We start from the raw sequence: 20,393 nt of genomic DNA, 5'->3' as shown, positions 1-20,393 counted from the left end.
CAGCCGCAGGAGCAGCAGACTGTTGACGAGCCCTCACAGGCTCGCAACCCCGGAGGACGCCCGCCAAAGGTATCAAAACAGGAGCAGCAGGAAAGTGAGCAAGGGGCCTCCACATCTGCTGAAGCCACAGGGGAGGCACCACGTAGGAGCACATGTAAGAGGAACATTCTGTACAAATAGTCACAAGGGTAGTCACTTGGGTGAAATTTTGTGTTTATTGTAAAAATGCCATCACGTCGTTATTGAGCATAAAAATTCTGATGGCAAATGTTGCAGTTGTGGCGTCTGTCATTTCACTATTGGGACTTCCACATTGAGGCCTTAGGAATACTTGCAACTGTCAGTATGGTGGTCAGAGTGCTAGGAATCCCCTTGTTCTTGGCCATTGTCAAAGCGCTGGTAAGAAGCAGAGAGGCAAAAGTGTTTGATTGACTAGGCAAAGCAAATCTGGCCAGGATGAGTGCATTCCTTGCATCCTGGGCAGCAATATTCTCGTATAAGGCTGCCGCTGGTTGATGGGCCTCTGCAGGATGTTCGTTTTCGCACTCCTCCTCCTCCTCCTCATCTGAGGAAGATATGTGAGGAGCCACTTGGTCCTCAGGAATCTGCAAGCCACGACATTGTGCCATGTTGTGAAGTGCACAGCAAACCACGACGATTCTGGAGACCCTGGCTGCTGAGTACTGCAGGGCTCCACCTGATCTATCCAGGCATCTGAAGCGTATCTTCAGCAAACCGATGGTTTGCTCGATTATGGATCTGGTGGAAATGTGGCTGGAGCTGTAGCGCTCCTCAGCTTCGTTGGCTGGCCTCCTCAATGGCGTCATTAGCCACGTCCTCAGGGGATAGCCCTTGTCTCCAAGTAGCCATCCGTTAAGTTGGTCTGGCGGACTAAATAGCGGAGGCACACTAGACTGGCGCAGTATGAAGGAGTCATGGCAACTGCCAGGGTACTTGGCACAAACATGCAAAATTTCCTTCTTGTGGTCACACACCAGCTGAACGTTGAGGGAGTGGAAGCCCTTGTGGTTGACAAAAATACCTGGATTGCGAAGGGGTGCCCTTAGGGCCACATGTGTGCAGCCAATGACGCCCTGCACCCTTGGAAAGCCTGCCAGATTAGCTAATCCAACCGCTCGCGCCGTGACACTTGCGCGATCCTTGGTGAAATGGATGTGATTGTGCGCGAGGGCAAAGAGGGCATCGGTTACCTGCGTGATGCAAGTGTGTACGGCCGCCTGGGAGATGCCGCTGATGTCTGCTGCTGATCCCTGGAATGAGCCTGAGGCAAAAAAGTTGAGTGCGGTGGTGACTTTGACAGCCACTGGTAATGGTTGTCCACCTGGTCCTCTGGGCAGCAGGTCTTGCTGTAGCATTGCACAGATGTCAGTCACTACCTCTCGCGAAAGTCGGAGCCGCCTTTGGCACTGCTGCTCAGACATGTTAAGGTAGCTGACCCTGTGTCTGTAGACCCTGTTTGCGGGGTATCTCCTGCGCCGACGGGCTTCCAGGCGCTGGCCCCTTCTGGCCTGTGCAGCTTCAGGTGGGTGAGCAGCAGCCTGGCGCTCCTGCTGCTGCTGCTGCTGCTGTTGTTCCTGGTTCTGCTGGTGCCGCGGCTGGTGCTCGAGCTCCTCTAATGCCCAGATGGGAAGGAAATAAATGGCTCCCATGCTTCTGGTATATACCTCCATTGAGGAAGCGCTGAGTGAAGGTGGCGAGAGGGGTTTCCCAGGATGTCACACTGGAGATGAGTGTGAGGCTCCAACCTTCCACAGGTGTGGTTAAGCCTTCTAAAAGTTGCCCCAGACCTGAGACCACTAAGTCCTGCCACCTGCAAATCATGGCGGATCAAATCTCCTCTTTAATGGTTGACCTGCAGTTGATAGTCAGCAATCCAATAGTGCTCCTGCCAGGTTTCACATTCGTGTTTCCCACCAGGTGTGTTTCACAGAATCACAGAAACCCCACAGTGCAGATAGAGGCCATTTCGGCCCATCAAGCCTGCACCGACACATATCCCACCCTATCCCCGTAACCCCACGTATTTAATCCCCCTAACACTAAGGGTCAATTTATCATAGCCAATCAACCTAACCCGCACATTTTTGGACTGTGGGAGGAAACCGGAGCACCCGGAGGAAACCCACGCAAACACGGGGAGAATGTGCAAACTCCACACAGACAGTCACCCGAGGCCGGATTTGAACCCGGGTCCCTGGCGCTGTGAGGCAACAGTGCTAACCACTATGCCACCGTGCTGCCCTGCCATGTGGGAAAAGGGTTAAATTCGCAAGGGCCTTTCAAAATAGGATTATAGAGGCCATTTAGTGGTTGTTAAGGGCCTTCACGACCAGTCCCGCCTGTTGGATGCGGGACGGAGTCAGGACCATCAGACATGACTGAGTTAAAATTGCTCAGAGTCGGAAAACAGGCCGGGGGGGGTGTCCCACCCGCCAGTTTTTGCGATTTTTAACCCCCCCCCGCACGCCTCCAAGCCCGCCTCCATGGCTCAATGAAAATCGAGGCCATAGAGTACAAAAGTAAGCATGTTATGCTAAAAGTTTATAAAACGCTGGTTAGGCTCCTGCAGAGTTTTGTGGCTAATTCTGGGCACCACACTTTAGGAAGGATGTCAAGGCCTTGGAGAGGGTGCAGAGGAGATTTACTAGAATGGAGGCAGGGATGAAGGACTTCAGTTATGTGGAGAGACTGCAGAAACTGGGGTTGTTCTCCTTAAAGCAGAGAAGGTTCAGGCGAGATTTGATAGAGGTGTTCAAAATTATGAAGGGTTTTGATAGAGTAAGGAGCAACTGTTTTTCAGTGTCAGAAGGGTCGGTAACCAGAGGACACAGATTTGAGGTAATTGGCAAAAAGATCAGAGGCGAGATGAGGAGAAATTGTTTTACACAGTGAGTCATTATGATCTAGAATGCTCTGCATGAAAGGGTGGTGGAAGCATATTCAATAACTTTCAAAAGTTACTAATTGGCGAGCTCTTTCAAAGAGCCAACATAGGCACGATGGGCCGAATGTGTTATTTCATTCTATAATTCTACGATCCCCAATTTTAATTGCACCACAATTTGGCGGCCATGCCTTCAGCTGCCTGGGCCCCAAGCTCTGGAATTCCCTTCCTAAACCTCTCCGCCTCTCTCTCCTCTTCTAAGACGTTCCTTAAAACCTACCTCTTTGACCAAGCTTTTGGTCACCTGTCCTAATATCTCCTTATGTGGCTCGGTGTCAAATTTTGTTTGATAATCACAGAATCACAGAATCACAGAAACCCCACAGTGCAGATAGAGGCCATTTCGGCCCATCGAGCCTACACCGACACATATCCCACCCGATCCCCGTAACCCCTACACCAACACATATCCCACCCTATCCCCGTAACCCCACGTATTTAATCCCCCTAACACTAAGGGTCAATTTATCATAGCCAATCAACCTAACCCGCACATCTTTGGACTGTGGGAGGAAACCGGAGCACCCGGAGGAAACCCACGCAAACACGGGGAGAATGTGCAAACTCCACACAGACAGTCGCCCGAGGCCGGATTCGAACCCGGGTCCCTGGCGCTGGGTTCGAATCCGGCCTCGAGCGACTGTCTGTGTGGAGTTTGCACATTCTCCCCGTGTTTGCGTGGGTTTCCTCCGGGTGCTCCGGTTGAAGCAACTTGGGATGTTTTACTATGTTAAGGGTGCTATATAAATGCAAGTTGTTGTTGTTCCCAGCGACTCTACTGGTTGAGTGGGTAATTGAGCCGCGCACAACCCTGAAGGTCCCAGGTTCAATGCCTGTATTGATTTCTTAGTGGGTTCAATGAGGAGACATTTATGAAAGAGAATGTCTTTTAATCTAAAGCTTTGTTCAACTCTTTTATACAGCTTTTACAGGAGACACGATGCTTGTGATGCATCTAGAACGAAACCGAAACTAAACTGAACTGCCTTGCTTGTCTCGGTCACATGACCTCTGCTGGTCAGGCACAAGCAATCAATACATGCAATCATGCTGCTAAGGCATCATAATCGAACAGGCAAATACCATCTCTATTTGCTGATATCATTACATCTCCTTTCCTTAAAACAGAAGTATTTTACTTTTAACTAACAACATGTTTTCTTTGTATTAATCTGCATTTTAACTAACACTGAATGAACTTACATTATCATTATCATGATCAAGGTTTTTTAACCTTGCTTTGTGTGTTCACATGAAATATGTCAATACACTAGAACTTGAAGAAAGAATAAGATAACATTACTTCCTTCTATAACAATAGTCCTTAAATTTGCTCAATGAGTCTCTCAGGAGGCTTCACATGTCTTGAGGATTTTCTGATTGATTGTCCTTGGATCTGAGTTGTTGCCTCAGATGATTGGTTCTCAGCTGTGTGATCAGGTTGTTCAACAGTCTCAGTCTCTTGACCTGCTGTGACTGGTCCCATGAGAAGATCTCGACGATTTCTTCTCAGAACAGCACCCTCATCTGTCTGAATGGTGTATGATCTTGGTTGAACTTCACTCAGGACAGTTCCCTTCTGAGTCCATGTGTTTGTTTTGTCTTTCAACCTTACTTGGTCACCAGTGTGGAGTTCAGGTAGGTTTTGTGTTCCTCTGTCATAGTAGTACTTTTGCTTTTCTTTCTGTTGTTCTTTGAACTTCCTCACTTTCTCCCCCTCTTTTGTTTTCAGGAGGTTCTCCGGGATGGGTAGATTTGACCTTAGCCGACGTCCCATCAGGAGTTGGGCTGGTGACATACCACACTCGAGCGGCGTTGTGCGGTATACAAGCATGCTCTGGTAGAAGTCAGTTCCACTGTCTTTTGCCTTGTACTTCAGTCTTTTCACTGTGTTTGCGGGCTCTCCTGGGTCAACAGCTCTGGACAACGTGTCTGCTGTATACATCAGCTTACCCGGTGTGTACGCAACATTCAGTTCATCATAGACTGTCTCTCCTTCGCTTTCCACAACGAGGACTCTCTTTACCAGGTTCAGTCTCTCACAGGCTTTTAAACCTAGTATGGCTTGCACATCCTTTGGCACCACGATTAATGCTAGTGTGTGCTCTCTGTCCTTGTGTGTTACTTTGACAATGCATCTTCCTTTCACTGGTATATCAGTGCCTGAGTATCCTGTCACTTTCACTTTTATTCCATGTATCTTTGGTCTGGGTCTAATTTTCTTAAAATCAGTCTCTGATATCACATTAACTTGTGCTCCAGTATCCAATTTAAATGGAATGTGTATGTCATTCACTTTTAGTGTCAACATCCAGTCTCTTTCTTCTTCTTTGTTTTCAGACACAACATCTACATTGAACTCCTCTATCTCGCTTTCATCTACTGCATGGACCTTGCTTTGTTGTGCTTGGTTCTTACAGCAACCGGCATTATGGTTGTTCTTGTTGCAACTATTGCATTTTTTACCATATGCTGGACACTTTTTTGGTGGATGCTGTGTACCGCATCGACTACATGGCTTTCGATTGTCCCTTTCATTTTCGTTCGCTGGCCACGCCTCTTTTTTCACATTGGTGCTCTTTTTGTTAAACAGTTTGTATCCGTTCTTTCTCACTGCATCCACGTTGCAGCTACTGTCACTGAACAGCTCCTTTGCCTGCAACTTCACAGGCTCTGTAGCCCTGCACAGTGCTATGGCTTTTCCCAGGTCTAGATCTTGCTCTCTTAGCAGTCTTTCCCTTAGACCATTATCTGGAATACCACACACCAGTCTGTCTTTTATCAGCGAGTCTGTCAGTCCCCCAAATTCACACGATTTGCTTCTGTTTCTCAGTTCAGTCACATACTGATCAATAGTCTCACCCGTTTTCTGTACACGTGAAAAATCTGTGCCTCTCAAACATCACGTTACGTTTAGGTATGCAGTAGGCCTCAAACTGTTCCATTATTTTATCTAGCTTCATTTTGTCTCCATCAACAGCGAATTTGAAGTTATTATACACCTCCAGCGCTTCATCACCCACGACATGTAAGAACAGTGATGATTTCCTTTTATTACTTTTCTCGTCAGCTCCGATTGCTGATAAATACAACTCTACATGTTGTTTGAATCTCCTCCAATTTTCAGCCACATTACCTGTCAACTGAAGCGTCGCCGGTGGGTGCAAACCTTCCATTTTTTCACTTCGTTAGATATTCTCCAATGGTAAGCAACGATGTTCACTTTTGGCTTGCTAATATGTGGAGAGCTGATTTCACTTTAGATTTTTCCTCTTCATCTCTTTCAATCACTTCTGACACCATGTATTGATTTCTTTGTGGGTTCAATGAGGAGACATTTATGAAAGAGAATGTCTTTTAATTTAAAGCTTTGTTCAACTCTTTTATACAGCTTTTACAGGAGACACGATGCTTGTGATGCATCTAGAACGAAACCGAAACTAAACTAACTGCCTTGCTTGTCTCGGTCACATGACCTCTGCTGGTCAGGCACAAGCAATCAATACATGCAATCATGCTGCTAAGGCATCATAATCGAACAGGCAAATACCATCTCTATTTGCTGATATCACTACAGTGCCCAATTCACTGCTCTCAGCCAGGGCTGAAGTTGGCCTTAGGCTAGGAAAGGCATAGTGTCCGAGGGTCCTGAGCCCTGCTGGAAAGTGCGCATGCACACGTTGCGCGAGGACTGGAACTGGTTCAGCTGTGATGCCCTCTGCAGTTCAATGGCCATTCAATACTCACTCTCCAGGCTCGCACATGAAGAATGGAGGCTCGAGTGAAGCTGTGGCACTGTACCACTGCAAGGGTCAGTGAGGAGGGTAGGGAGAGTGGAGTCCCATGGAACTGTACCCCAGCAAGGGTCAGCGAGGGGGTAGAGAGAGCGGAGTCCCATGGAACTGTACCCCAGCAAGGGGGTAGAAAGAGCTGAGTCCCATGGAGCTGTACCCCAGCAAGGGTCAGCGAGGGGGTAGGGAGAGCGGAGTCCCATGGAACTGTACCCCAGCAAGGGTCAGCGAGGGGGGTAGGGAGAGTGGAGTCCCATGGAACTGTACCCGAGCAAGGGTCAGCGAGGGGGTAGGGAGAGTGGAGTCCCAAGGAACTGTACCCCAGCAAGGGTCAGCAAGGGGGTAGGGAGAGTGGAGTCCCATGGAACTGTACCCCAGCAAGGGTCAGCGAGGGGGTAGGGAGAGTGGAGTCCCATGGAACTGTACCCCAGCAAGGGTCAGCGAGGGGGTAGGGAGAGTGGAGTCCCATGGAACTGTACCCCAGCAAGGGTCAGCGAGGGGGTAGGGAGAGTGGAGTCCCATGGAACTGTACCCCAGCAAGGGTCAGCGAGGGGGTAGGGAGAGTGGAGTCCCATGGAACTGTACCCCAGCAAGGGTCAGCGAGGGGGTAGGGAGAGTGGAGTCCCATGGAACTGTACCCCAGCAAGGGTCAGCGAGGGGGTAGGGAGAGTGGAGTCCCATGGAACTGTACCCCAGCAAGGGTCATTACCTTGCAAGACAGATGGATACAAAAAAAGGACTTCAAAAGCGAAGAGCTAAAGAATTGTCGTTTAATGGTGTCTCATTACATTAGAGAGGCATTTGTACTGCGTGATAACAGAGTTTGGTTACATTTAAAAAAAAAGTGTCCAAGGTAGTTAATGTTAACTCCTGTACATAGGTAGGCATGCAAGCTCAGTCACTTATTTCACAGGGTTGGGGAAGCCTTGCTTCAGAGAGTAGCTTATGACTTGGGGAAGACCGTGACAACATCGTAGCCTTCGGGGGGCGCGCTCCGTTCCCTGGCATGCTGTTCGCAGTAGATTTCGTTCCCCACAAAGAAATGTCCTTTCTGCTTCAGGTTTGTTCCGCACTCGGTGCAGACGTAGCATTCAGGGTGACGGAACTGGTCGCGCACTTTCACAATCACTCCCCTGCAACATTTGAAAAAAGAATCTACAATAAGGCGGCCGTTATTATTTATTTAAGTAGAAACATCATTCGTGACAGCCAGCAACATCCAGCTGCTTTCCGAGTCATTTCATGTCGTTTACATTTTGGCAAATGGATGATACCAGAAATGCGAGGGTAGACCTATCAGGAAAGGATGAACAGGCTGGGTCTCTTCTCTTGAAAAGAGAAGGCTGAGGGGTGATCTAATAGAGGTCTATAAAATTATGAAAAATGTTGATAAAGTGGATAGAGAGAGAATGTTTCCACTTGTGGGGAGGAGCATAACTAGAGGCCATCAATATAAGATAGTTACCAAGAAATCCAATAGGGAAATCAGAAGAAACTTCTTTACCCAGAGAGTGGCGAGAATGTGGAACTCGCTGCCACAGGGAGTGGTTGAAGCGAATAGTATAGATACATTTAAGGGGCGGTTAGATAAGCATATGAGGGAGGAGGGAATAGAGGGTTATGCTGATAGATTTAGATAAGGAAAGACGGGAGGAGGCTCGAGTGGAGCATAAACGCCGGCATGAACTAGTTGGGCCGAATGGCCTGTTGCTGTGCCGTATATCCTGTGTAAAATTTTGCCTCCCTCTCCCTCAGACCACAGGATATAGGCTTCTCTTCCCCTCCTCTTCTGGCGTTTAAGATGTTTCCCCCTTGCTGATGGTGACCCGAGCTGGGCAGCGATCAGGAGCAGGATCCCGGCCTAATGGTGCTGAGGCCTATTGCAGCGCCCCCCCTGCTGCTGCAGTAAGGGGTCCAGGCGCCCCCCCCAGTCCCTCGCCCAAGTGGCTGTATCACACGCGAGTCTAGAAAGTGAGTGTAGGCAGGATATTCAGCCCGATCCTGTCCTTGCCCTGATGTCCGCGCGGGTGCACTGTCCAGCAGGGGTCAATGGTCAGCGATCAGGAACAGGAGCCCTGGAGGATTTTCCTCTCCCTAGCCTGGCAGAGTTCAGCACAGACTGGGAAGGAAACCCAGGCACCTTCTGCTGTGTGGGGCTCAGGGACACACTGCCATATAAAGCGAGCCGCCGGGGGTGGGGGGGGCTCTTTTCTTAAGGCTGAGCAGCGTCAGACATTAGCTCATTTATGTTCTGGACTGACCACATCTAGCAGCACAAAGGACCGACCACAATTAGTTCAGTTAGATGCCAAGACTTGGACAAAACCAAACGTCAGCCAAAGGCTGTCTAACATAGTTTGCTTTTTGGTGGGACTGAATTAACTACTGCGTATTTCTTGCTTTATTTTTCTTTCTCTCTCCCCCCCGACTAAGCATTCAATATAAAGTGTTAGCCACGGCTCAGTGAGTCGCTCTCTCGCCCAATTCAGACGATCATGGGTTCAAGTCCCCACTCCAAAGACTTGAGCACAAAAGCCAGGCTGACACTCCAGTGCAGTGCTGAGGGAGCGCTGCACTGTCGGAGGTGCCGTCTTTCGGATGAGGCGATAAACCGAGGCCCCGTCTGCTCTCTCAGGTGGAAATAAAGGATCCCATGGCATGATTTGAAGAAGAGCAGTTCTCCCCGGTGTCCTGGCCAATATTTATTTATGGACATTGGGAAGTTTAAATTTTTAACAGACGTGTTTACAGTGTTTCCCCATCTCCCCACCCCCCGGCCCCCCGGTGGTGACCCGTGCTGCGGAACGGCTGCCATCACTGGGCAGCGGTCAGGAGCAGGATCCCAGCCTACGGTCGCCGAGGCCGATTGCAGCGCCCCCTGTTGCCGAGCCATCACTGTGCAGTGCAATTATACAAAGGATGTTTCACACTTACACTATCCCGGAGCCGCACGTTTCACACACGGGCAGCTTCTGCACACTCCCAACCGAAGAGCCGATCTTCGAAGCCGGGGCTTTCACTTTCCGGAATCCAGACGGTTTTTCTGGCTGTTCTGGGAACATCAGGACAAGGACAGTGTCACAAACCGGGAATTCCATCTTTATTCCGTTAACAATTATTTTTAATATTAGTTTCCTCCACCACCGGTGCACCGTGGCTGCAGTGTGCACCATCTACAAGATGCACTGCAGCAACTCGTCAAGGCTTCTTCAACAGCACCTCCCAAACCCGCAACCTCTTCCACCTAGAAGGACAAGGGCAGCAGGCGCATGGGAACACCACCACCTCCAAGTTCCCCTCCAAGTCACACACCATCCTGACTTGGAAGTATATCACCGATCCTTCATTGTCGCTGGGTCAAAATCCTGGAACTCCCTCCCTAACAGCACTGTGGGAACACCTTCACCACACGGACTGCAGCAGTTCAAGAAGGCGGCTCACCACCACCTTCTCAAGGGCAACTAGAGATGGGCAATAAATGCTGGCCTTAGCAGCAACGCCCACATCCCGAGAGCAGATTGGACCTATACTCTCTGGAGTTTAGAAGAATGAGAGGTGATCTCATTGAAACATATAAGATTCTGAGAGGCATTGACAAAGTAGATGCTGAGAGGATGTTTCCCCTGGCTGGAGAGTCCAGAACTCGGGATCACAGTCTCAGAATAAGCGGTCGGCCATTTAGGACTGAAATGAGGAGAAATTTCTTCACTCAGAGGGTGGTGAATCTTTGGAATTCTCTACCCCAGAGGGCTGTGGATGCTGAATCATTGAGTATATTCAAGGCTGAGATCGATAGATTTTTGGACTCTAGGGGAATCAAGGGATATGGAGATCGGGCAGGAAAGTGGAGTTGAGATTGAAGATCATCCATGATCTTATTGAATGGTGGAGCAGGCTTGAAGGGCTGGATGGCCTACTCCTGGCTCCTAATTCTTATGTTATGAGAATGAATTTAGCAAAACAAGATTCTTAAGTGCAGTCGCCTTGTGGTCTGAGTGTTCCGATAGGTCGGGTTTACTCAGTGTCTGTCGTATTTGCAGAAATCAGGTGGCCCCCAACTAATGGAAGCTTCTGCAACCCAGCACCCCTGCCCCAGTATTCGCCAACAGACACACCGCTGCTGTTGCATTACTCCCAGGCCCACGCTCTGGTGTTTTCCAACTGCTGTTAGGTTGGTGATCAGAACCTGTGTCAGTTCAGTTGGTCAAATTCTTGCCCAAGTCAGGAGGTTGTGGTATCAAATCCTACTCCAGGATTAGGCTGACCCTTCAGTGAGGTACTGAGAGAGTGCTGCACTGTCGTTGGTGCCGTCTTTCGGATGAGTCGTTAAACCAAGGCCCCTTTAACCTGTTCGGGTGGATGTAACATGGCATTGTTTGAAGATGAACAGGGAGTTCTCCCAGTGTCCTGGCCCCCATTTCTCTCACAACCAACACCACCAAAAACAGATTAACTGCTCATTCGGTTCATTTGTTGCTTGTGGGATCCTGCTGTGTGTAAATCAGCTGCCGCATTTGCCGGCAAAACAGTGAATGCACTTTGAAACTAATTCATTGGTTGTGAAGCACTTTTGGAATGTCCCGAGAATGTGATAAGGCACGGTCTGTGCGCGCCTTCCAGCAACCCCTCCTGACTCCGCACTCTCCAACAAGCCAGGGAAAGACAAGATGACAAGATGTTCCTGTGGTTGCCATGTTGGCTCACAGTGACTGTGCTTCAAAAAGTAATTAATTGGTTGTGAAGCACTGGGACATCCTGACACAACAAGGTGTTAAATAAATCCAGGTGGTTCTTAAATCCCAATCAGACTGCAGAATGTTAATTGAATAATTGACCATAACGAGATCCTGATTTAGTTTTACTTTACACTTCTTACAGTTTGAGGGGATCTCGGGTTCGACTATTTTCGGGAGGTGCCCTCTTCAGATTGAGGGAAAGCAAGTTGTGCAGAGGACTCAAAGAACCTGCAAAGGGATATAGACAGGCTAAGTGAGTGGGCAAACATTTGGCCGATGGAGTATAATGTGGGAAAGTGCGAGGTTATACACTTTGGCAGGGAAAATAAAAAAGCAAATTATTATTTAAATGAAGAGAGATTACAAATTCTACTGTTCAGAGGGACCTGGGGGTCCTTGTGCATGAAACACAAGAAGTTAGCATGCAGGTACAGCAAGTAATCAAAAAGGCAAATGGAATGTTGGCCTTTATTTCAAAGGGGTTGTAGTAAAAAAGCAGGGAAGTCCTGCTACAACTGTACAGGGTATTGGTGAGACCACACCTGGAGTACTGCGTACAGTTTTGGTCTCCTTATTTAAGGAAGGATATACTTGCATTGGAGGCAGTTCAGAGAAGGTTCACGAGGTTAATTCCAGAGATGAGGGGGTTGACTTATGAGGAAAGGTTGAGCAGGCTGGGCCGATACTCATTGGAATTTAGAAGAATGAGAGGTGATCTTATTGAAACATATAAGATACTGAGGGGGCACGACAAGGTAGATGCAGAGAGGATGTTTCCCCTCGTGGGGAAATCTAGAATGCGGAGGCAGTTTTAGAATAAAGGGGTTGCCCTTTTAGAACTGAGATGAGGAGGAATTTCTTCTCTGAGGGTCATAAATCTGTGGAATTCATTATATACATTTAAGGTGGAGATAAGCAGATTTTTACAAGATAAAGGAGTGAAGGGTTATGGGGAGTGGGCAGGGAAGTGGCTTTGAGCCCAAGATCAGCCATGATCTTATTGAATGGCGGAGCAGGCTCGAGGGGCCAAGTGGCCTATTCCTGCTCCTATTTCTTATGTTCTTATGTAGGGGGACTTGTGGTACTGGTTTCTGTCTGGTGATACTGGCGTTACCCAGTGCCAGGCTTGAATCGATTTCCTTGATCTATGACTAGTTAAGAGAGACCTGTTCATTATGTGTGGGGTTATTTTGCCTGTTCTCTCCCTCTTCAGCTGAGGGTAGTGACCCTTGTTGGATAGAGCTCCCAGGGTGCTGATCACCCTCAATGCCTTCTTCATGTCTCAGCCCAGCCTAAAGAACGTCAGCGGGGTTGTCCAACCTTGAGAAGCATCACAGTCAAGACCAATGCTGCTCTCACCCAACAACTCCACACAATCTAGAATCTAGAACGAGAGGGCACAGTTTCAGGATAACGGGTCACCCATTTAAAACGGAGATGAAGAGGAATTTCTTCTCTCAGAGGGTCGTGAATCTTTGGAATTCTCTACCCCAGAGAGCTGTGGAGGCTGAGTCAGTGAATATATTCAAGGCGGAGGTAGACAGATTTTTGAAAAACAGGGGTACCAAGGGGTATGGGGAGCGGGCAGGGAAGTGAAGTTGAGGCCAAGATCAGATCAGCCATGATCTTATTGAATGGTGGAGCAGGCTCGAGGGGCCGAATGGCCTACACCTGTTCTTATGTAGTTGGGGTTACTGGACAGTGATCAGGAGCAGGTAGCCTGGTTGAACTTCTGCTCCCTAATCCAGGGGGTGGAGGGGCACTGAGGCCAATTGTGATGCCCCAATTCCTGGCTCAGCTGAGATCCGGTAACTCAGGACAGACTGGGTCTTAGACCTGCGAACTCGTGGTCCTTATTGTTCAGTTACCGTCCAGCGAGCTCCCATTCTATATTCCTTCCCTACAAACTTGCCTCCACTTTATGAAAAAGAATGCAAGCTTGAATGGATTAAAAAATTAAATCCCACCCACTGTGTGCATCACTGGACCCTTCAGTATCATACACTTCACTAGTTGCCTAGTTTGAGTGACACAGGGACAGGAATAGGCCATTCAGCCCCTCGAGCCTCCTCCGCCATCAGATCAGGGCTGATCTGTAACCTCAACTCCATTTACCCACCTTAGCTCCATATCCCTTGATGCCCTTTACCCAACAAAAATCCATCCATCTCAGCCTTGAAAGCCCCAACTGATCCACAGGCCTATTGGGGGTGAGAATTCCAGATTTTCAACCCCCTTTGTGTGTAGGGTCGGGGGTCACCAACTCTGATTGGACGTACTCCTAGCGGTTTCATCACATAATCCCCCACCTCCAACCCGTCAAACCGCCTTTTCTTTCCTCCATCTCCAAAATTTTCATAACGAATAAACAAAAAAAAGGGTTCAAATGAAATGAACAAGACATACAATGATTTCTCTGTGATTTTTCTCCTGGGTTTGCTCCCAGCAGTGTCCCGGAGATTACTCTTCAATTCCTAGAGACTCCAGGCCAATCCCGGAGGGTTGGCAACCCAATGTGTGTGGAAAAAGTGCGTCCTGATTTCCCTTTTGAATGGCCTAGCTTTAATTTTAAGATTATGTCCCCACATTCTTGATTCTCCCAGGAGAGCCAATAGTTTCTCCGTATCTACCCTAGTGAACCCTTTTAACGTTTTAATCACCTCGATCGGATCTCCCCTCAATCTGCTATACTCCAGGGAATGCAAGGCAAGTTTATGCAACATAGTTTAAAAGGCGTGTGGTCCGACGGTACACCCCGTCTCACTGCTTGCGCCGTGATCCTACCATTGCCCTCACATTCCAGGATCTCCTGCAGCACACGGAACGAGGCCGACTGTCTGGGCAGCTCCTCTGGTTCCTGGTTATCTTGCAGCATTTTGTAAACTTCAGACTCCGTGTCCACTACCGGTTTGCACGGTGGCTTCGCTGCTTCTAAACTGAATGTGGAATATAAACAAATAAGACACTCAGAAGATCTGGTTAAATTTAATGACCACTGGGGCTAGGAAAAGCGCAGAACTGTACAAATCTTTCCCCCCCCGTCCTAAGCACAAAATCACGCAATGCAGAGCACAACAGCGAAGGGTCTTTGCAAACCTGTGTTCAAATTGGCCAAATGTTGTCGGCCACATATAGTGACACCACAGGTCCCGCCAGAATGGAGATGATTGGGTAATGTCCCCCATCAATCACGCCTGGAGACCGCACTGATGGAAGTGACCGGGCTGGATTTTATGCACAAATTTGTATTATGTCCACTCACTGCATGTCGCTGGAGAAATCACCCTGCTTTGATCGGGAGAAGTTGCTGTAGTTTCAGTCGCGAGTTCTGTTTGCTGTAGTTCATAGAGGCTCTTTTTAAGTAGACTCTGTAGACCGTTTGCAGTAATGTGCTGTTTAAATAGACTCTGTTTGCTGAGTAACTAGACTCTGTTTGCTGTGATTCTTGCTGTAAGTCCCGCCCCGCCTCACCTCCAACCTATTGGCTGACAGAGTGGTATCAATAGAAACTCTGAATTTTGTTTGCTGGTTGATGGAGTGTGAAGTGATTGTACGCAGGGTAGGTGTACGCAGGGTAGGTGCTCCTGTTTGCATCTCTAGCTGGGATTTGTCAGTCTTACAGCTGTTACGGAACTAAATCCACCTATGATCCAGTTCAGCTTTTTTCTTTTTAAATTCGAAAGTTATTATGTTTCCTTCACTGAAGTACCTGCTTCCCAGAACCATTTAAAACAAAGACTGCTGAAATTCAAAAACCAAATCACCATATTACAGGGGAAATCGTTATTGCAACTGGCTTCCTCGTCCAAACTGATAGAAAAAAATTTTTGGGGGGGGGGGGGGCGGGTGGGGGCGGGGGCGCAGGGCAGTTACACATCAGCCTATCATTTCGGGACTTGGGTTAAAATCCGGCCCAGAATGCAGGGATGATCGTCACCTGTTCAGTCGTTGCATCTTACGTGAAAGGAGTTTCGATAGTCTCAAGCCATCCCCTTTAGCACTTATGGGCCCACAGGAAGAGACTGCCTCGAATTCGTGACCTCACTTAGAAAGTGCTCTTACACTTAGCTCCTCGATGCCTGGAGTCTCAGGAGTCTGATGCCGGCACAGGCACGATGGGCCGAATGGCCTCCTTTTGTGCCGTACGTTTCTATAATTCTACTGAAAAGTTATGACCGAGATAAGTAATGGGAGAAAATACTTCAGGAGAAGGGGACAGCGAGTTAGACACCAGCTTTTCACTTCTGACATACGCATTCACATCCACCCCGAGCAAATGGGATGAAATGTCTCCTTCGCCGGTTGGCCGTAAGGATCCCAGCTGGAATGAGTTTGGGGCTGGTCGTTCTGAAAAATTGTTTGACAAACTCTATATATGTTTTTTAAAATCTGGACAGGGAGTGCGTGCGTTTTTTTCTCCCAAGTGCCGATGTCTTTCAACACAACCTGGGTGGTAAGCAAATGAAAGTTTGGCAACGGGGAGTGGCTGAGGCGCACAGCTTGGATCCATTTAAGGGGAAGCTAGATAAACACGAGGGAGAAAGGGATAGAGGGATACGCTGATGGGGCGAGATGAAATAGGGTGGGGGGAGGCTCGTGTGGAGCAGAAACACCGGCATGGACCAGAATGGCCTGGTTCTGTGCTATAAAAAGCTGATGTAATTCAATTAAACAAAGACAGCTCAACAGGCTGTTCATTTACTGTTTCCCTCCTCCCAGTTTCCACCCCCTTGCCCCTCACTTTGCTGCAGTGCAAACTCCATGGCTGATGACAACCTGCCAGTATCTCACCCAACTGGCCACCCTTCATCTGTGAGCATAGCGAGCAGGCTATTTGACCGTGCAGTGCACACACAAGCAATTTTCAGCAGGGGCAGGAATCAGTAGCGCGAACCCCAGCTCATCTCTTTTTTTTCTCCCTTCCTTAGCTTAGACCAGGGATCGAGGATGGCTTGCTCCTCCAATCTCAGAGTCCCTCAGAGCCCTGACCATGTTTCTAGAACCAGTGAACCTGTAAGGGGTTTCTTATTCACAAGATATTGGATACAATCATTGGAGGTTTTCCAAATCCAATCTGGATGCAGTGGGATCCTGGGGAATGGTGCAGGGTTCTGCAGTGAAGGAATCATTTAGTTATCCCAGCTCATCAGTCCCATTTCTATATTTACAGCACTGAAGTTTTTTAAAAAAATTGATTCCTGTTTCATGTTCATCACACTGAGGACACCCTCCATCGTGTTGTGTGGCACTACCACCGTGCTAAATGGGATAGATTCAGAACAGATCTAGCAGCTCTAAGCTGGGCATCCATGAGGCGCTGTGGGCCATCAGCAGCAGCAGAATTGTATTCCACCACAATCTGTAACCTCATGGCCCGGCATATCCCTCACTCTACCATTACCATCAAGCCAGGGGACCAACCCTGGTTCAATAAGGAGTGTAGAAGAGCATGCCAGGAGCAGCACTAGGCGTACCTAAAAATGAGGTGCCAACCTGGGGAGGCTGCAATACAGGACTACATGCATGCTAAAAAGCGGAAGCAGCATGCTATAGACCGGCCTAAGCGATCCCACAATCAGATCAAAGCTCTGCAGTCCAGCCACGTCCAGTCGTGAATGGTGGTGGACCATTAAACAACTAACGGGAGGAGGAGGCTCCATGAATATCCCCATCCTCAATGATGGTGGAGCCCAGCACACGAGTGCAAAAGACAAGGCTGAAGCGTTTGCAACAATCTTCAGCCAGAAGTGCCAAGTGGATGATCCATATCGGCCTCCTCCCGAGGTCCCCACCACCACAGAAGCCAGTCTTCAGCCAATTTGATTCACTCCATGTGATATCAAGAAACGGCTGAGCGCACTGGATACAGCAAAGGCCATGGGCCCCGACAACATCCCGGCTATCACGCTGAAGACTTGCGCTCCAGAACTAGCTGCGCCTCTAGCCAAGTTGTTCCAGTACAACTATAACACTGGCATCTATCCAACAATGTGGAAAACTGCCCAGGTATGTCCTGTCCACAAAAAGGAGGACAAATCCAATCTGGCCAATTACCGCCCCATCAGTGTACTCTCAATCATCAGCAAAGTGATGGAAGGTGTCATCAAGAGTGCCATCAAGCAGCACTTACTCACCAATAGCCTGCTCACCGCTGCCAAGTTTGGGTTCCGCCAGGACCACTCAGCTCCAGACCTCATTACAGCCTTGGTCCAAACATGGACAAAAGAGCTGAATTCCAGAGGTGAGATGAGAGTGATTGCCCTTGACATTAAGGCAGCATTTGACTGAGTGTGGCATCAAGGAGCCCTAGTAAAACTGAAGTCAATGGGAATCGGGGGGAATACTTTCCACTGGCTGGAGTCACACCTAGCACAAAGGAAGATGGTTGTGGTGGTTGGAGGTCAATCATCACAGCCCCAGGACATCACTGCAGGAGATCCTCAAGGCAGTGTTCTAGGGCCAACCATCTTCAGCTGCTTCATCAATGACATTCCCTCCATCATAAGGTCAGAAATGGGGATGTTCGCTGATGACTGCACTGCGTTCAGCGCCATTCAGAACTCCACAGATAATGAAGCAGTCCATGCCCGCAAGCAGCAAGACCTGGACGACATTCAGGCTTGGGCTGATAAGTGGAGGTAACATTCGTGCAACACAAGTGCCAGGCAATGATTATCTCCAACAAGTGAGAGTCTAACCACCACCCCTGGACATTCAACGGCATTACTATCACCGAATCCTCCATCATCAATATCCTGGGGGCTACCATTGACCAGGAACTTAACTGGACCAGCCACATAAATACTGTGGCAACATAGAAACATAGAAGATAGGAGCAGGAGTAGGCCATTCGGCCCCTCGAGCTCGCTCCGCCAATTAATGAGATCATGGCTGAACAAGAGCAGGTCAGAGGCTGGGAATTCTGAGGCGAGTGTCTCACCTCCTGACTCCCCAAAGCCTTTCCACCATCTACAAGGCACAAGTCAGGAGTATGATGGAATACTCTCCACTTGCCTGGATGGGTGCAGCTCCAAAACCACTCAAGAAGCTCAGCACCATCCAAGACAAAGCAGCCCGCTTGATTGGCACCCCATCCACCACCTTAAACATTCACTCCCTCCACCACCGGCGTACCGTGGCTGCAGTGTGCACCATCTACAAGATACACTGCAGCAACTCGCCAAGGCTTCTTTGGCAGCACCTCCCAAACCCGCGACCTCTTCCACCTAGAAGGGCAGAAGGCGCATGTGAACACCACCATCTCCAAGTTCCCCTTCAAGTCACACACCATCCTGACTTGGAAATATATCGTCGATCCTTCATCATCGCGGGGTCAAAATCCTGGAACTCCCTCCCCAACAGCTCTGTGGGAGTACCTTCACCACACGGATAGCAGTGGTTCAAGGCGGCGGCTCACCGCCACCTTCTCAAGGGCCACTAGGGATGGGCAGTAAATGCTGGCAATGCCAGCGACGCCCACATCCCTTCAACAAATAAAAAAAGGCGTGGGATGTTCATGCTGGAGAAAGTAATGTCTTCATTTTTGGACACCCAGGGGGCGATTTTGCCGGCGCTCAGGGGTCGGGTTTGGAGGCGGGACTGCTGGCAAAATCAATAAGATTGGCAGCGGGTCCCGAACCCGCTCCCAACCTGCCTCCAATCAATCTTCCTGGGAGTCGGGTCCGACTCCTAGCAGTGAGAAGAGGATTATAGCTACTTAACTGTTTGTTAACAAGCAGTTAAGAGGCTTTTTCCAATTTTGATACTTCTACTGCGGGATTCCCGACGTCGGGCAACCCCGCCAGGGTAAGTGTGGTGTGCTGTGGTTCTACTGTATTGTTTGTGTATATATGACAGCTGCAGAAGTGGTGTGAAGGATCCAATGGGACACTGGTGAGTTGCAGAGGTAAAAAAAGGTTGGGAAAGTCATTTTTAATGCATTTAGAATTTTCTGTACGTGACAATCTTTGAAGTGTTTGTGTAGTCCCACCTCATTGGGAGAACCTCTCTCACCAGTGACAGATCGCTTCTCTAACTTCACTTGCAGCTGCCATCTGTTTTAGCCTAAGGAGGGAGTCACTGGAGAGCCTGGGTGCAAGGGCTCACCTTTGTATAGTGATTGTCAGTGTTTGCAGCACCTCAATGCTGTCAAACACTGAAAAATCATCTGTCAAAAAGAAATGGTGGTGATCCCTTTAAGTAAACCAGCAGATGACGCGTCATCAACTGACGTCATCTGACACCGACTTTCTCTTATTTGGCCGGCAAGCCTGCAGGGCGGGCTTAACAAGGCCAATTGACGCAAAATAGCGTCTGTGTGTCAGAGGTCGTTGGGGGCGGGACTAGAATGGGAGCAGTCCTGCCCCTAACGCGCCTCTTCAGGTAAGATCCCGGCCCCAGTGTCACCGTTAAGCACTCCCTCGTCGGGTATAGCAAAGTTAGATGCTGAGTGGATCTCCCTCTACACTGCCCCAACAACGTGCCTCAGGAGAGTGCCCCAGTGCCGCATTTCTGTACTTCCCACCCCAGCTGTGCTGTGACCACCCCGAGTGACGTCGCTAAATTACGAAGACTTTTGCACGGTGGTGAGCCCACGGTGAAGCTGAGCAATACAGACCGGGAGCTCGATTTACGGACCGTGCTGAGTGAGGCAGCCTCAGCCGAGGACAGACACTACAAACTGGCCTCAGTGGACCTGGGAGTAGAGAGAAGGGGCAAATGAGCCAGGTTTCTGTTGCTGATTGCTGTCCAGTGATACCAACTGGAAAGTCAGTGCGTGAGGAGAGGAGGTGAGGACAAGATCGGGCTCCATTATGATGCCCCCACCCCAACGACCAAATGGACAACTGCTTCACATTGACTCAACTCACACAATGGTCATTTGGGCAAGGCACCCAGAGC

General features: G+C 49.0%; 1 protein-coding gene across 3 annotated transcripts in view; it reads right to left on the bottom strand.

Moving 5' to 3' along the window:
- Window positions 1-7,512: 7,512 nt before the first annotated feature.
- pdlim1 (PDZ and LIM domain 1 (elfin)) overlaps window positions 7,513-20,393 on the bottom strand; it is a 106,864-nt gene continuing 93,983 nt past the window's right edge. For all 3 annotated transcript variants that reach the window (XM_085970217.1, XM_085970218.1, XM_085970219.1), the window contains 3 exons: window positions 14,277-14,428; window positions 9,691-9,808; window positions 7,513-7,889 (listed from right to left, as the gene is read on the bottom strand). In XM_085970217.1, the coding sequence (XP_085826343.1) occupies window positions 7,700-7,889; window positions 9,691-9,808; window positions 14,277-14,428 (460 nt within the window). In that variant the 3' untranslated portion in view covers window positions 7,513-7,699. The remainder of the gene's footprint in view (window positions 7,890-9,690; window positions 9,809-14,276; window positions 14,429-20,393) is intronic.

Source organism: Somniosus microcephalus, chromosome 29 (genome assembly GCF_052327205.1).
Source record: "Somniosus microcephalus isolate GS21.2 chromosome 29, FLI_Smic_1.0, whole genome shotgun sequence".
NCBI lineage: Eukaryota > Metazoa > Chordata > Chondrichthyes > Squaliformes > Somniosidae > Somniosus > Somniosus microcephalus.
Note: the sequence above shows the minus strand (reverse complement) of the source record. Positions and strands in the feature narration are given on the sequence as shown.